Source organism: Rhopalosiphum padi, chromosome 3 (assembly GCF_020882245.1).
Source record: "Rhopalosiphum padi isolate XX-2018 chromosome 3, ASM2088224v1, whole genome shotgun sequence".
In the NCBI taxonomy this organism is placed as follows: Eukaryota; Metazoa; Arthropoda; class Insecta; order Hemiptera; family Aphididae; genus Rhopalosiphum; species Rhopalosiphum padi.
Genome location: NC_083599.1, coordinates 7,633,392 through 7,652,696, shown reverse-complemented (window position 1 = coordinate 7,652,696; position 19,305 = coordinate 7,633,392). Strand labels below are relative to the sequence as shown.

Below are 19,305 nucleotides of genomic sequence, written 5' to 3'. Positions count from 1 at the left end.
GAACAATGAACGTATGTATAGCGGACGAACGGGATACAAATATTTTTGCACCGTGGCGATTATAAGGGAAGATCTCGTATAAGCAACAATTTTCGGTCGTATGTTTATCGTTTACCCAAATACTGACAGACGAACCATTCTAATAAGTAATAATGAAAAATAATATAATATATAATCAGTTAAAACGTGTTTATATTCTTTATGCACTACATGTGTATAATATAATACATATTATATAAATAACTACCGTCCGCAGACGTGCGTGCGCCTAATCTAATGCTAGCTAATACAGCTGTAATAAAATATTCATTCGAACAATTTCGATTTTCGACTTAGAAGAGGCTGGTTAAATGCGAGAAATACTGCATTCCGTGGCTCGGCAACCCTAATTCTATAATTTATACGATAAAAACTAATCCAATTGTATTTATACAATCACGAATCTCATTAAGTTTGACATAATCAACTGGTAGTTATAACGCAATTGATCTATTTAACTTAAGACATACGTTATTTCAAAAAATATATTAACGGATATGAAAATATTTTTATCAGGTACTAGCTGTCCCCGTGCACTTCGTCGCCCGTAAAAAATACACCCGCGTTAAGTTTGGTTGCCTATAACTGTCCCGCCTATATATAGAGTTGCATTTTTTCAATCGATTAACCGATAAAGTATCATTTGTTAAAAATAATATATTATTCGAATTATCCATTAAATAATCGCACAACCCTAAACATAATGAAGAGGAAATATATTGAGGTCATTAACCGGGATAAAAACTATCCTATCTAGTATCTTATGACAGAGATAAAATTACACACATTGATCATAATTTAATCAAAATCGGCTGAGTACTTTTGGAATGCATCGAGAACATGTATATGTATATGCGTGGACGTAAAATTACCTTGTTTGAAGGGGAGGCTTAAATTACAAACATAGAACAATTTTATTGTAACATTTATTATATAAGATATTAAGATGTATTTAAAAACTTCAAAATTATTTACTTAACGGCGTTTAAATGTATAATACATAACTTTTTATCGTTGTCGTTATAAAATATTAGCGTATACCTCAATAATTTTAATTTTATTATAAATTTACAATACAAAATTCATACATGAAGCTTAAATGTTAGCAAACACAACACATTTACACATATACCTATCGGATATTCTGATAAGGAATTACGTTTTACATTTTATAATTTTCTCTAGTAAATAACCTTAAATTTCTTGAAAAACTTTAAAATATGTAGGAGGGCTATGCTCCCCTAAGTCCCCCCCTACGTGTATATGTGCTCGTATATTTATAGGTATACGATTTATACAATTAACACGTAAATAATACACGTTTATTTTAGAAGATAACTCAGAGGTTTTTTAATTTAGACAAATTATGCTATTTCGATAGAAACCTCCTCCGTGATATACTCTTTCGTTTTAAAAAAAAAAATCAAGAAGATTCATAACATAATTAATATATTATTAGTTGGATTATTATTTATAGTTTCGGAGTTCATCCCGAGTAAATATTGTGACACATGATTTCTATGTATAAGAATATATTATGGAGATAGAAGATATAGTATATAGATAGATTGTCTAGACTAATAGGTTACAGATAGCTGGAAACCTACTATCGCGGTCGGTCACGGGAACACCCGAAATACACCATGCAAATAAGCATGTTAATTTAAATTTAATATTAAAAAATTAATTCCGAACATTTTCATATTCACTCACCTTTTAAACCTTTTACGCCACTGATATAATACGATATAAATGTATATTATTATAATAATTAAATACTACATTATCTAAGAAAAAGATGTATTAACTTACCTTGATACTAAGAGTAAAATAGAAAATGTCTTTATATAATAGTTAAAAAAACATCCCGAAATATAGGTACTTAGCTAGTGATATAGGACGAGAGATTGTCTCCGTTCAGAATCATTTTTCGTATACAATAATAAAGCATTGAATTAAAATGTAATACAAATACACACATAACATAGTAATTTAAGTGACCTAATGTACAGCGAAGGGGGGGAGGTCTAGGACATTTCGGCACGGCATTTTTTTTTAAATTAACTATTACTATTATGAAAAATAATCGTAATAAAATCGCCAATAGTGCAATCCTACCAAATATAGCTGTTATCGTGTAACGTAAAAACCGACTATATATCTATATAGGTAAGATAATAATTATAAAATCATTAGGTATCGTAATACATATATATTTTAACCATATAATCATGTATTATTAAACATATACAACTTTATTGTTATATTATTTATTTTGTATTTTTTAAATGTATTGTAATATTCAAATGATACACCATACACCTAATATTATTATAATATTATTTAATTTATATTTTTAAAATGTATTGTAATATTCAAATAATGATATAATATTATTTATTTTGTATTTTTAAAATTTATGTGGGTTAATAACCTACACCTTTATCTTACCTATATAGTCGGTATTTTTACGTTACACGATAACAGCTATATTTGGTAGGATTGTACTATTGACGATTTTATAACGATTATTTTTCATAATAGTAATAGTTAATTTAAAAAAAAAACGTCGTGCCGAAATTTCCAGCGAAGATATATCTTCGCGCCGAAACAGCCGTGCCTAAATGGCTGTGCCGAAATGTCCGATTCCCGCGAAGCGGTAGGTAGGTACTTACTTCATACTTGCCTACTTTTATTGTATATATAATTTATAATAGACGCTTGTGTTACAAACATACAGTAAAAAAAAAATCTATTCTTATTTTTAATATTGAAAATATATTATCTTTATATTATTTTATACTTTTATTAATTATTATCCGTATAATTTTCTTACTTTTTTCATATGTTTTACGGTTTAACTCATTTATTTTTATTTATCAAATGTTTTTATTACACCCTGTAATCACACAAAAATAAAGTCTATTAAGGCGCTTGTCCTATTTTCACTCAAAATCATTCCTTATACAGATAAAACTCTCGCGTTTCTTTTAGGACTTATTGGACATTTATTTTCTAAATCATATTTCTAAATACTACAATAAAATTTTAAATTTCACCATTTTTTATAAGTTTATAATTGTTTAATATTTTTGTTTTTAGCAATGTAAAATAAAAAAATCAGAATCCAATGTGCCGTGTAAAAATTATTCCTCTTTAGTCTTTATAACAAAAATAAATAAAAATTATTGCCATCAGACCAATCTATAAAACGTATAATATATTATACAGTTTATACTGTAACGTGTATTTTAAGCATACGATCATCACGCTTCACGCTTGTAATTTTTCAGTCTGGCGATAATGTATTCAATTTGTGCTATAGATATCCCCGCAAGGCCGCAAAGCCACAATCATATAGCGTTTACTAGTCTAACATTCACAATTCACACAAATAATCATTTACGATTAACACAAAGGTACCGGGTGGTATAGTAACGGGTGTAAAATTTAACTAAATATTATCCATAAACCCTTTATAGGCTTTTTTTAATATAATAATAAGCGCGACTGTGAATTTAACTCATTTAAAAAATATTAAATATTCTGTAATTATTTATACGCTAAAAACAAGCAAAATATGCACACATGAAAAGTTCCGAAATATGCAAAAAAAGTTTGTATTAAAAAAAAAAAAGTTGCAATTAATAACAAGAATGATTTACAAAAAATAATTAAAATTAATAGGACGTCATACCCGCATGTGTTGTCTACGTCCTACACACCGTATACGACAAAGACGAAACTCGCTCAATTATTTTGATTCTAGAGTAAATATACTTATTATAAAATTAAAAAGATGAAGATATTTCGGAGGGCAAGACGCTGAGTTTTTTTCATTATTCCCAATATACCCCATTATAATCGTTTAGAATTAGCAAAAATTTCAAAATGTTTAAATAACCTTTAACTTTTCAAAATTTTAATTTATTAAATAAATTCAGCGTCTTGCCCTCCAAAATATTATCATATTTTAATTTTATAATAGGTATATTTACTCTAGATCTAAATTTGAGCGAGGTATACTCAGACTTACGTGTGTGTTTGTGTTAGACGCAGACAACACATGCGGGTGCAACGTCCTCTTAATAAATTTTAAATTCTTTATATTTATATACTAATACTATATTTTAGTTAGTTATAATTTATAAAGACCAATTTTATCTTAGATTACGAATTTATATACGGATTACGGGTTTTTAGATATCAGAACAAAAATGATTTTATCATCGTATAACAATTTTAATTATAGTTATTACTATATTATTAGTTTTATCGGATGACTGAAAAAATATAAATATTAAGAAAAAAAAGCATAAATATGAAAAAAATCATGAAAACATGAATTTATATATGTTTGTATAGTGTGCCAATCAACAATCGAAGTGCAGTGGTGGTGTAGCCGTGGGTCAGTGCCGGATTAAGTGTTTCACGGGCAAATAAATAATAATTGAGCAAATAAATAAACGGGCCTACTTGGCTAGAGGGAGAAAAATAAAGGTGCTAATTACAAATTAAATAAATTTCATTTTTTTAAATTGTATTTATGAATATAAATAATAATTGTGTATTTATGTCAAACACATTTTAAAACTATATAGTTGAATATACTAAAATATATGTACATTTATTATATAAAATTATTAAAATTATAGTCACTGTCATCGTTACAACTGTTCACTTGTCTCTCCTCTTCATCTGTACATAATTCTTTTTTTCTGACTTTTTCATTTGAAAAAGTTCGAATGACATCATCCAAGTTTAGAGATTGTATAAATTCACTCTCAATGCTCAAAATTCCAAGATTCTGCAGACTATTTTGTGATAGTGAAGATCGTAATACGGTTTTTAACACGTACGTTTCTCCAGCCCCCCCCCCATTTCGAATTTCAAAAATGTTTTTGGCTAAATATTTAGCGTACAATTAGCTTGAATTGGCTGATTCGTTGTTTTAGAAAGGGACTAATAGTATTATATTTTAGAGCTGGTATATTTTGGTAGGCCGGATTCTTTGACCTATCAACTCCTTTTAACGTTGACGTTTACCCTTCACTTTTCCTACTATTTTGTTGTCACTAGGTAATTGTGAGATAATTTGAGTGTTTTGTAAACAACATTTAATACCGTTTTATTGCTATATTGTTATTCCTCATAGTCGTCTTAAAGTGTTGTTATTATTATTATTGTTATTACTATCTGAGATGTACGTAGCATGTCCTAACTCATAAATATGCAAAATTAGATTTCGTATTTGAATTACAAATAAAACAAAAAAAAGTGGACAAGTGGGTATCGCTCTGCTGTATAGTAGAGATGGAGAGTAAGTCACTGTAATGGATGTGTTAAATTTGAATGTAATGACGGGTATCATTGTATACGAAAAACGATTCTGAACGGAGATGATTTGTCAGTCAATGATAATTAGTTGGATATATTATATTATTATTACCTATATTTAAATTGTAATATATCGTTATTTTACGCGATTTCGTAAAAAATTAAATTTCATACGCTCATAAAATGTTTTTTTATATTGACGCTGGAATTTTTTTTTACAGTTACTTGAAGAAAAACTTATAAATAACCTTGTATTGGATTTTTGAACCTTAAGTATAAATCACAAAAATTTTATGAATTTTCAACTTCAAAATTCCTTTCAAATTTTCGCGATTTTAATATATTTTGTAAATATTTGAACTTTAAATACTTATAAACAAAAATTGTGACAAACGATTGTTTTTTTTTTTACTACGATAAGTTCAGTTTATAAAAAACCTTGTATTAAATTTTAAAGATTTTTTGGATAGCCAACTTTTTTTTATCGGCATTTTAAAAAAAAAAACTTAAAAAAGTAAAAAATTTCAATTGTCTATAAGTAGCTTAAAAAAATTCTAAATATTTTGAAAATTTAATCGTAAATAGATAACGCTAATATAAACATTTGGTGAAAATTTTAAGTATTTAAAATGATTCGTTTTTGAGTTATAGCAAAATCAAAAAATCGATTTTGTCAAAAAGTGGTTATGCGTAAAAATTCCCGTTTTTCCCAACGATTTTGAAAACTACTTTTGACCCCCAAAGTACTAACTAGATGAATTTTCCTTTTCAAAAAGGGGCTGAAGTCGAAAATCGAAGCATTATTACTACTCCAAAAAGTGATGACAGACACAAAAAAAAAAAAAAAACACACACATCATTGTAAAGTCAATGCATTCATCACTCCGTTCAGAATCTAAAACATATTTTAGCAAAAAAACCATACAAATGCGTTAATTTTAAAACTCTGCTAATAAGTCATGAACATGATTCTCAAATAAAGTATTTACAATAAATTTTAAACTACTTGACAATAAAAGTAACATATTTAAAAAGTCGTATCTATTCACAATTTACATATCATTATCATTATCAATATATATACGACACTGCGGTAGTACGTATAGATACTATACGTACATATTATATGATCGTCTATAATAATTACAATAACATGTATATTTTATAATAAATAATATTGATAGGTACTAATAAACTCAAATATTAAAATGCCACGTATTGTGATGCAAGTCCATATAAAAACTCCAAAAAGGGTAAATTGTCGAGATTTAAAATAAAATAATTTAATTCGTTCCTCCTTCTGCTCATTTTTTTTTTTTTTATTTCGGTTGAACTTTTCCATGGATTAGCTCCATATATATATATAAATATATCCATAAATATAATATTTTTAATATTATTATTATTACCTATTATATATATATATATAACTATCTGCTCGCGAGTTCCTCTGTTCTCATCTGCACAATATTTTTGATCGATTGATACTTTTTACGACTATATTAATTATTCAGCTATTTGCCCTGTAGAGCTAGCCGATGGATTAACACAAATTATCATGATTTTTCAATGGTCTTAGCCGCAGTGATGTAAATTGTATAATACAAATTGTATAATATTGTATTATACGAGCGTATTATACGTCATGTACAAAAAAATAAAATACGAATGGTATAAAAAAAAAAAATAGTGATAAATTATAGGCTAATAACAAAGATAAAATATACGCAATGCATAAGATTCTAATAATATCTATGAATGCATAATGTTTCAATTGTTAACATTGAGATAACGGCGTAGAACGGCCCATAGAGTTATAATTATAAATATAATATTACTCTATGGCATGACCGCACGAGTAATTTGGTTTTTGCATTTGTTGTTATTGGTAGCATAGTTTAAATATACTAGTATATACTAGTATATTTAATCTATGTTGGTAGACAGTAGGCACGATTATAAAGAACTGTTTCTAATCGTAAATATTTATAAATCGTAAACTCGTAGACAGCAGTGGCGTAGTGTGTATTTAACATTCGTATAGTTCTTTTTTATAAAACTACCTATAAGTTGCTATTAATTTATATTTTACTGTTTTACAATAAAGTTTTTTTCTTTTTTTGATCTAAGTTTGTATTTATTAGAATTTAGAACTATAATATTCAGGGTCTAGACTTTCAACTTGCTAGTCATATAGCCACTGCCCACTAGCCAGTAGTCACAGTTAATACTTACATAGGCACTAATTCAAATTATTGCAAATATTAAAACCTAATATTACTTAAATTAATAATCAAAATGCATCATTATTCATCAATAAACTGCAATAGTATTGATCGTACCACACTCGGATAGCTATATTTATTAATTATATAAGCACCATAATAATTTTAAAAAATACTGTATTATACACGTATAATACATGTATAATACACGTATTATACAAATGAAAAATAAAATACGGTATTTTTACATCACTGGGCCACTCTTAGGTACATTTCGGTTTCTTGTTATTATACGTTAATGGCTACTAAGCTATTTTTTTTTTTTTTTTTACTTAGCTTCACGCCACTGCCGTTGCACTGCAGAATTCCACATAAAACCAAAAAATGTTATCTTTTCTAACTATAAATTCTATAAATTATAATATTTGATATTATATTTTGAGATCATAGTTCTATTTTGATAGGCTTATTTAAACAAAGTGGGTAGTTGATTAAAATTATTAGAAAAAGCCGTGAATACAATATACATTTATGTACGTAATATAGGTACACAATTAAAGATGGCATACAAATAATAATCATAAAATATTTATTACATTGTTTAGATATACATTAAAATTTAAAAGAGACTATATTATTACAAAATAATAAATTTACATTTTACTTGTTCACACGGTCCATTAATCTAATAATGGGGGCATTTTGAGAATAATTAGTGCGATGGAATGGCACAAAAAATTTATTTGATTGCCTAATACGAAAACAAGGGAATCAGAAATTAAAATTAACTAGTATAGACAGTATAGTTCTAGTAGTTCTTCTATCTATAATAGTAGTTAATGTTTATTTGTTGTACACGATTGATATTTTATAGTATTTTTTAAAAATATTTTTTCGATTTAAAAAGACCAATTAATGTCAACCAGTTTTCCGTCATATTTATATTAATATTAATATTTATTTTTCATTTGTTTTTGTACATATTATTAATGATATATTGATATTAGATATTTTTTTTCGAAATGTTGAATTACTTTTTTGGCAAGATTATAAAACTAACATTTTTTTATATATTATATATTTTATTTATAATTGCACATGCAATTTGCATGTTTATTTTATTATATTTCAAGTCCATTAAATTACAAATTCTATTTATCATAATTATTGTTATAATTACTGTTAATATTAATATATTATGATTAAGATTAACCTCGTTATCTTATAATTAAATTGTATATTAGGCTTTGTCTGTTAATAAATAAATTAATAAAAATAAATAAGGACTGTTCATATTTATATAATTATATAAAGTGTAAAAGTGTAAAAAAAAGTTAATTGATATAACTATTGACTAAAAAGATAAATAATCTAAAATATATATAACGACAATAAAAACCGTACTATATCGTACTGCATATTTCTTGTTAAAAATAAATCGTTTTTTCCTGGTCGATAAATTACAATCGATTCTCGATATATGATATATATATGAAATATAGCCGGTGTGTGGCGGCTCTTTATTTTTAAACATAATATACATTTATATGCTTATAAAATCTTTAATCATGCAAAATCATGTAAAGTTGGTCAAATATGCAAAAATATGCAACATACATTTTTGTATTTAGATTGTATATACTATGAAAAAAATTTGTATATAATCAGATTTTCAATATACAGCTTCCTAAGAAACATGCAAATGCATAAAGTTCCGAGCCTTGTATAGTTGTATATAAATAAACAACATTACCTAATACGCTCGATTCCGGGACCTATATTGGCTATATTATAATAGCTGCAGATTAACCACCCGGGCCCATTGAAATCCAGCCGTCACTGTCAATTTCAATGTTATACAAAAAATATATTATAATAATACATTTTAAAAATAATAATATTTTTAGTAATAATAGTAGCAACTACTAATAATAGTATTTACCTATTTGCAAATAAAAAAAATCAATAATAATAACAGATGTTCCGGATATAATATACAATAGTATAATACCGTTGAGTATTTAGTTCTGATGAACTAATTCATTACGTGTCATAATATAGGCAAGATGGTCTCTCTATATTATCTATACTCAATGATAATACCTATGTATAATAAAAATCTCATATAGTTTTATTTAACATTAATACAATTACATGTTGTGAAAAAAAATTAAATGAAACTATTTAATTTAAATCTAAAAATGTCTTGATTTCTGTACATGCATTTAGTGTTTGATTTAGAAATAAATGTTTTTTTCTGCGCCGTCTCAAATAATTTCCCAGTATATATAATTCATTATCTTAATAGTCGATATAATCAAGATAGGTGGGTACAATCGTTGTAGCTCTCTACCATGTGCGTCTTTATTCACGAAAATAAAATATAATAAAGATAGTAATATCTTTATAGTTTTCACACGAGTAAATATGCGCTTAATATAACACTTGAAATTTCTTACCATCGTATTATACGCTCCAAGACAATGGTCAATGACCCTATTCAGAAACGTTTTCGTATACAATTATATATCACTGAATTCAAATTGAGTACACATATATCATAGTAATTAAACTTTAAAGTAACATAATGTACAGCGAAGGGGTACTTACTACTTACTTATCTAAGATACCTTTTTGTAAATAATTTATAGACACTTGCATTACAATACAAGTAGGTACAGTAAAAAAAATGTATTCTTATTTTTAATACGGAAAATATATTATATTTATACTATTTTATACTTCTATTAGTTATTATCCGTATAATTTTCTTAATTTTTTCATACGTTTAACGGTTTAACTCGTTTATTTTTATTTATCAAATGTTTTTATTACACCCTGCAGTAATCATACGAAAATAAAGTCCATTAGGCGGTTATTGACCTGTTTTTCGCTCAAAATCATACCTTATACAGACAAAACCAGAAAACTTTCACGTTTTATTTTAGGACTTATTGGGCATTTATTTTCTAAATACTACAATAAAATTTTAAATTTCACCATTTTTTATAAGTTTATAATTATTTGATAATTTCGTTTTTAGTGATGTAAAATAAAAAATTAGAGTCCAATAATGTGCCGTGTATAAATTAATCCTCTTTATAATAAAAATAAATAAAAATTATTGACATCAGACCAATCTATAAGACGTATAATATATTATACAGTTTATACTGTAAGGTGTATTTTAAGCATACGATCATCACGCTTCACGCTTGTAATTTTTCAGTCTGGCGATAATGTATTCAATTTGTGCTATAGATATCCCCGCAAGGCCGCAAAGCCACAATCATATAGCGTTTACTAGTCTAACATTCACAATTCACACAAATAAACATTTACGATTAACACAAAGGTACCGGGTGGTATAGTAACGAGTGTAAAATTTGACTAAATATTATCCATAAACCCTTTATAGGCTTTTTTAATATAATAATAAGCGCGGCTGTGAATTTAACTCATTTAAAAAATGTTAAACATTATGTAATTATTTATACGCTAAAAACAAACAAAATATGCACACATGAAAAGTTCCGAAATATGCAAAAAAAGTTTGTATTAAAAAAAAAAAGTTGAAATTAATAACGACAAGAATGATTTACAAAAAATAATTAAAATTAAGTGGACGTCGTACCCGCACACGTGTTGTCTACGTCTTACGCACGTACGACAATGTAAAATCAAAAATAGGAGTCCAATGTGCCGTGTAAAAATTATTCCTCTCCATAACAAAAATAAATAAAAATTATTGACATCAAACCAATCTGCTAGACGTATACAGTTTATACTGTAACGTGTATTTTAAGCATAAGATCGAGCTTGTAATTTTTCAGTCTGGCGCCACAAAGGCCTATTTTATTTAAGATTACGAATTTATATACGAACTAGCTGCGGGTGTGCCTCGCTCTGAGTGTGCCTCGCTGTGAGTGTGCCTCGCTCTGAGTGAAACTCGCTTTGAGTGAAACTCGCTGTAAGTGAATACCCCAGGACGGATGGAAGAGCTTGAAAGTGGAAAGTTTTCAAAAAAGGAAGACCTATCGCTGATTGGTAGTACCGCGAGTCTTCTATCGGGATGAATGATGATAAGGCGGTTGTTGTCGGGAATTGATAAGACGTTCGTGGCGTCGATAATAATATTGTTTATTAAATTATTATTATATATATATGCCTCGATTCCCGGCTTGTGGAAGCCGCCTCCGGCGCCTTCGAGGGAGTCGAGTGAAAATCGGTCCTAGGGAAATTTGGTTGGAAATGATAGTCGGGTGTCTAGAAATCGGTCACATATATAGTTCAACTCGAGGCTTGCCCGGTTCTTTTTTGAAAGTATAAAAAATAAATAAGTACGAAAAATGGTAATAGAGTGTCTAGCTATCAGTCCTCACTCGATGCAAATCGATACCTGTGCTGGGCAATCCGCCTACGGCGGATTGTTATACCTCCTGACGTCGAAAGTCTGATGTCGTATAGTAGGGGAAAAAGTTTAAGTCGAACGAAGTGTTATAACGTCCTATCTACGTCCTATTTACTGCGTCGAATTGCAGACTATGTGGGCGCAAATTATGAAATCTGAATTTTTTATTTGCTAAAAATTGAATATACTTTAAGTGTTACCAATCGGGTGTCTAGAAATCGGTCACATATATAGTTCAACTCGAGGCTTGCCCGGTTCTTTTTTGAAAGTATAAAAAATAAATAAGTACGAAAAATGGTAATCGAGAGTCTATAGCTATCAGGCCTCATTCGATGCAAATCGATACCTGTGCTGGGCAATCCGCCTACGGCGGATTGTTATACCTCCTGACGTCGAAAGTCTGATGTTGTATAGTAGAGGACAAAATTTAAGTCGAACGTCATATCTTTTGGGAAAATTGATTTATACACAACTAAATAAGTACGAAAAATGGTTACTAAGTGTCTATCTATCAGTCCTCATTCGATGCAAATCGATACCTGTGTTGGGCAATCCGCCTACGGCGGATTGTTATACCTCCTGACGTCGAAAGTCTGATGTCGTATAGTAGGGGAAAAAGTTTAAGTCGAACGAAGTGTTATAACGTCCCATCTACGTCCTATTTACTGCGTCGAATCGCAGACTATGTGGGCGCAAATTATGAAATCTGAATTTTTTATTTGCTAAAAATTGAATATACTTTAAGTGTTACCAAACCCCTCAGGTAGGCAATCAGACTGCGTCGGATCGCGGACGATGTGAGTATTGTGAGTTATTATAAGTGAAATAATCCACAATACATTTATCACATCAGGTTGTAATTAAATATTAGTGTGCATACCCGATCTATATGACTTTAATAAATACGTTATAGCACAGTCTCTTAAAACATTTTCTAAGTATTCCATACGTACACATATTGTGTTTACATATTATATAATATATACTATAAATAATATAATATAACATACTCGGTGGTAGTCGATAAGCACTATTACAAAAAACATAATAACAAAGCTGATACCAAAACACGTATATTTAACACTTGCAATATTCAAAAAAAAAAAAATAGTACATAAAAGTTGAAATACTGCTTTTTATTAGTCGAGTAATAAAAAAAATATACCGACGTCGCCGGCAAAATCATATAAAAATAAAAAAAACATTGGAAAAAAAAATGCAAAAAATGACTCGCAGTGTTAATCAAAGCGCCGCCGGGAACGTCGCCGGGGCGGGATTCGAATCTCGGTACACCTGCCTAATTCCTACCCTATCCTAACACCTAATCCTATCGACTACAGTTTGAGTTGAAAACCGATGTCAAATCTCGAGCACTTAAACCGTTTCCGAACCGTCACCGAATTCGCGTTGTACTCGTTTAATTCGTATTTCATTACACACACACACACAGACATTCTCGTTGATTTTCTTTAAAATATATTTGTAAATATCTGAAATATCCGTTTGATGTGTATTTTATTCATTATTTATATTTATTATATTATTATATATATATGTATTAAACGTCTTTTTTCTCACGCCCAATCGCTAATATATCGCCAATATAAAATATCGTAAATCACGCGAACACGGGAAAACTCGGAAAACGCTATAAAATCCGTAGAAAAATGAAATAAAATAGTAATAATCGTACAGTTGTCCAACGCGTTTTTGATAATTTTTGATAAGCGGCTATAACGACCGGAGCGCATTCTTTTTTCCGTTTTAGGAACTGCGGCGAGTACAGCAAGCGCACTCAAGTGGGTTTCGGGCGAAACGTCACGCGTTTTATAATCTAAGAAGATTACGGATACAACGGCAGCCGGTACAAAGTCCTTGCACCGCAGCTACCGGTCTACGCTGTCTCAACCGCCACCACGAGCAACGACGACGCGACAACGTTGACTCTCCCAACACCCGCAAAAGCACACGGCGGGACGAGAAGACAAGTCGCCACGGACGAGTAGTACCGGCCGCCGACGATATCGCTCTCTTGCAGTCTTGCGGTGACTTTTGTTGAGTGTTGTTGTTTACTTGTCGCGGCTGAGTGATACTGTAAATTATTCTTGCTGGCATACCGAACATACGAATCTTGTTCGTTTCCAATACTGTTGACGGCATTTTCATTGGAAAATTGCATTACACTGCCACTGCGTTTTCATTGTCACAGGCGTCAACACCATTGGTCTTTTAACCAATTTATATATCACACATCAGAAATGGCCGAGCACAAAGGAGTAAGTATTTACATATGTAAGATACTTGCAAGTAGTACGCGCTATAATAATAGTGATGGGCACTACCGAATAGTCACTATTTAGCTATTCGATAGTATAGTTCACTATTCGAACTTTTCAATAGTCATTCCATAACTATTCGAATACAGTCTATCGAATAGGTTTATTTTTTTATTAGTTAATTGAATCATTTTTATTTATTCGAACTTCGATTATTTTAAATTTAAAAACTATTAAAAAATAGTTATAATAGTTGTAACTTGTTAATTGTTATCATATTCGATAATCGATATACCTAATGGCTAATATTATTTAGTTTGTTTATTCAGTTTATTGTTAGCAGAACACTGATTTATTTATCTATGGAAGAAATTACATCAGATTTAAATTTTAGAGTTCTTTAAATTTAAATATCTGTATGAACAGTAACTTTATTTAATTTTTAATATATAATTATAAATTTTTCAAGATAATTTTCTACAAATTCCATTTTCAAATTTTCAATAGATCAACACAAAATTACGTATTTTTTTTACGTCATGGCTTAAAAGTTATATTTTTATTTAAAGTTTAAAATTTAAATCTATAAGAATATTAAATGTAAAAGGGAAATACACAATTTTAAAGTGAGTTATCAAATCATAAACTTAATTATTAATTTTTTTTTTTTAATGAGTATTTATTATTTATCATAAGTCATAACAAATACTATAATTAAATAATATAAAATAAAATTATATAATGAATTATATTACAAGAACCTGAAGAACCACCTGGGCTACAGTCCAAGTTAAATAACCTAATTTTCATATTATAAAAAGGAATTAAAGAAACCATCTATTTTACGAGAATATTAGTAATATTGCCATGTATATAAATTATATAGATATTAAGATATTCCAAGCATCATGAATTGTAAATATTTCAAATTTTGTGCTCTAACAGCCTTAACATAAATAAAATTTTTTTACAATAAAAAAGAGCGACTCTACTGTAGCAAATTGTTAAATTAAATAAATATTTTCCAAATAATACGTGAAAAAAATTATTACATAACTAGTATTGAAATTTGCGCCCTTCTTAAAATTGCCCCCCAGGCCCATACTTTCTTGCTCTGCTGTGAATACGGCTCCGAGTCGCCGTTTTGTTATGGTTTTGGGTGATGAAAAACCCGACAATCAATCGCGGCTGTTGCCCAACCGTTTAGACGTGTGCGGGTGCGCGACGGACGTGTTGACAGTTTGACACCTCGTGCTAAGTCAGAGTCGTGCCCGCGCAGGCCGCATTTTCTATCTTAACATCTGTCTAGCACTCTAGTATTATAAACGTTGGTTCCCAATCCGGTCTTATTTCATTCCCGCACACGTTCGTAGTGTGAACTCATCAACCATGCAATTTCGACATATTGAAGGTTGTTGTGTTGATAGTCTCTGAAGTGGTAGTACCATTAAATGTATCATTCATAAGTATAATTATTTACCTTAAACTTGAAATTTATCATTATAATTGACTTACCTCAATTACTGTTGAAATTTATCATCGTTAACATTGATTATATTTAGCACGATACATCGACTGTCTTCTAACTTGCATCAGATTTTATAAGTTCATATTCGTATGTGGTTATTAAAAATCAATTTTTATTGTGTGTAAAAAGTGTTTCGATACAATAACAATAGCATGTTATTTCTTACTGTTTTATTAAATTTTGTAAAATTAGAACATTAATTAATGAATTAATTTGTTAGTTTTTAAACATCAATCAAATATCAATACTAAAAAATATCTTGTATTTTAGGATGCCCTTGAATACATTAATGTTAAGTTTCTTGACATGGATGATTTTATTGTCCAATTCAAGATTAAGACAGATGATTCTCTAATACAGCTCATAAATCATTATTGTGAAATTAATGTAAGTATAAACATAAACTATTAACTATTAAGAAGTAATTTATCGTAGCTGTTATCATTAGTAACAGTAACTAAATTTTAGACTTAATTTTATTTTAGACATTTTAAGCTTATATATTTTTTTTTTATATATTCAAACAAGTATGTATTCATTTAGCCATTGATTTTAATACAACCTAAATATTATGATTGTATAGCTACTGTAGTTGCTAGCTTGAATTTTAGTAGCTATAATGCTATATCAATTAAATAAAACAATTAGACTAAATAAAAGAGTAAAATAACTGACAAGTTGTGGAAAATTAAGGCACTCATACTTCCGCATCATTTTACATTAATACTGGAAAGTGAAAATCAATACTAGCATTTATTTACTATCACATCGACATCAATAAGGAAAATGATAAACATATGATATTACTTGCATTTTACTCTACTTTGTAATTGTCTTCAATAGTGTCCCTATCATAAACTGTTGTATAATATGTAAAAAATATAACTTGGTGTTATAAAATTAATTTATAGGCATAATTAGGTTTTAGGTAAATCATCCCAAAAAATAATTTTATTACTCAATATTATGTATATTAAATAATTCATAATCTTTTTAAATGATTCGTATTATTTTGATATTTAGCCGACCACTACTTTTGTGTCTTTGTCTGACACTATAGAAGTAAATAAATATGGTTTTTTTTATTATACTTGTTTATTTTTGGTTACATTCCATTAATTAGTCTTATTCTATAGATTATAGAATATGTTTGTATTCATTTTATACAAATAACCAAACTGATATTTGATTTGCTGTATAACAATTAAACTCATCTTATTGTCAAGTTTTTTTTATAAATCATACATCCATGTTTTATTAAGTACTTTAAAAATAATAAATTATAATTACCTTATTGTCTAGATTCTAGAAATATAAATACAACTATTTTCATCATAACTGAGATAAAACCCTATACTTTTATTTGGGACAGTATAGCATAATTGGAAAATAAAATAATATTATTACAAAATTGTAAGCACCACTTAGGCTGCTGACCTGCTGTAGTCCAAGTTAGCAACTACATTTTCACACTATAAAAAGAAGAACATTGACTGTGCAATATTTTAACGACTAACAATTGTTTGACAAATTTACATTTAGTTTTATTTTGCTCGAATCGACACACATTCACTATTTGATAGCGCCTACAGAATTTTATAATTGTCCATATACACAGTGATTGCACCAACGCCAATAATTAATGACTGCCGTCAAATAATTGATAGAATTGATAGAACACAGCTTTTGGGGTATCAGACGATACAGTCTAAATATACAGTTGAATAGGTTTAATTTTAATATTAGTGTTAAATGATATATTATTGAAGGTAACAACATTGTCTCTTTGAATTTTGAATGAAGTTTTTTTTTATAATTTAAAATAGATGCAAATTTTAATCATTTTTAAATTTATTATAATATTGTACACACATGTAACTTGCATTAAAGTTAATATATCAAAGTTAAGTTTAATGATGTATTAATTAATTAATATTAAAACTAAATCATTTTTATGTAAATTGCTCAATGTACATTTGCTAAATGACACATTAAGAGGATGCCAGCGTAGTATTTGTTATCTCTCTCTAATCCACGCGCCACATAGCACGTCATTTTACGTTCACAAAAATGATGTATTTTAAAATTGTTAATTGTGTATACATCTTAAAAAACTCATAACTCGCTTTAAAATAAAAATATAATAAAACGCTTATAAGATGCCCTAGATAATGTTCTTAACTTTAAATTTTATAATAGGTCATTTCACTCTAATTTGAGAAATTAATATGGTTATAGACTGTAGTCATTTTTGTGAACGTAAAATTTGCTATGTTGCGCGTGGGTTAGAGAGAGATAACAAATACTACGCTGGCATCCTCTTAATTATGAGATGAAGACAATAAACATAGGTATGGTGTACAAATACTGAAATATAGTAAACACTGTGTAAGATGTTAGTTAATGATGAATCATTGTTTTAAAAATATATTTATAATTTGAGTGATAGCGATATTATGGATATTTTATTCATCTAAACAGCTTGTATTAACTAAACCTATGTGCTAGTTTAACATTTATAATGTTATATTTTTTTAATTAATTTAAAATTATTATATTTTAGGATTTAGATAAGGAAGAAGTAAGATTCAGATTTTATGGACAAAAAATTGAGGAAGCTGATACTCCGTCTTCTCTTGAAATGGAAGAAGGTGATACCATTGACGTCTTTAAACGGCAGATTGGTTAAAATATAAACATATTTGTTCTATTATTAAGAGGATGTTATGCATACGCGTGTTTTTCTGTTATTTGAGGGTAAATTTATCTACCTATTATAAAATATTATGATAAGACTTATTTGGAAGACAACAGATTTTTTATCTTAATTGAAAGCATAATCTATGAGCATTTAATAATTGTTAATTTTTCGTGAAATTTAAAATACTTATAACATGCTTTGAAATTATAATATTCAAAAATGCTTCCATGTTACCTGGTTATCTGGATGATATCCTTATATTTAAATTTTGTAACAGGATGATTCATTCTAATTTTAAACATGACAGTAAAATGGTTTATTCTGGTTAATATTATTTATATTATGTATGTATGGATGACACTTCATGTGGGTATAACATCCTTTTAATGTTATTTTATGTATTTAATACTATTAAGTATATTAACTCAACTTATCATGATATTCTAATAATTTAAATGGGTTTAAAAATGTATCAAATGTTATGGTTTTCATAAATAAATTAATTGTATTTTGTATAATTATAATTATTTCTGATAAGTATGTGTAATAATATTTATTATTTATATTATAGAAATGACAATAAATAAAGTGATTAGTATCAGTAAATCGATATAGATGGTGTGCATTCCATTATCGACCGACTTAATAAATGATTTGATTTGCGTTTTATCATTTGTAGAATAATTAAAATACCTACACTTATAAAAAAAACTCGCGGTATTTCCCAATATGGTATGAATCATAATGGTTTAAGTATTGCTTTAATAATATAAAAAAAATTCTTGAAT

At 28.2% G+C, this 19,305-nt stretch overlaps 1 protein-coding gene across 1 annotated transcript; it reads left to right on the top strand.

Moving 5' to 3' along the window:
• Nucleotides 1-13,890: 13,890 nt before the first annotated feature.
• On the top strand, nt 13,891-18,578 carry LOC132926804 (small ubiquitin-related modifier 3-like). Its single transcript, XM_060991208.1, has 3 exons — nt 13,891-14,288; nt 16,087-16,203; nt 18,380-18,578. The coding sequence occupies exons 1-3, from the start codon at nt 14,271-14,273 to the stop codon at nt 18,503-18,505; spliced, it is 261 nt and encodes an 86-aa protein (XP_060847191.1). The 5' UTR covers nt 13,891-14,270; the 3' UTR covers nt 18,506-18,578.
• Nucleotides 18,579-19,305: the final 727 nt, after the last annotated feature.

Bases quoted from the DNA above. Each gene is read 5' to 3' on its own strand.
- LOC132926804 (XM_060991208.1), top strand. The intron at 16,204-18,379 runs GTAAGTATAAAC...ATTATATTTTAG, and splicing joins ATCATTATTGTGAAATTAAT to GATTTAGATAAGGAAGAAGT.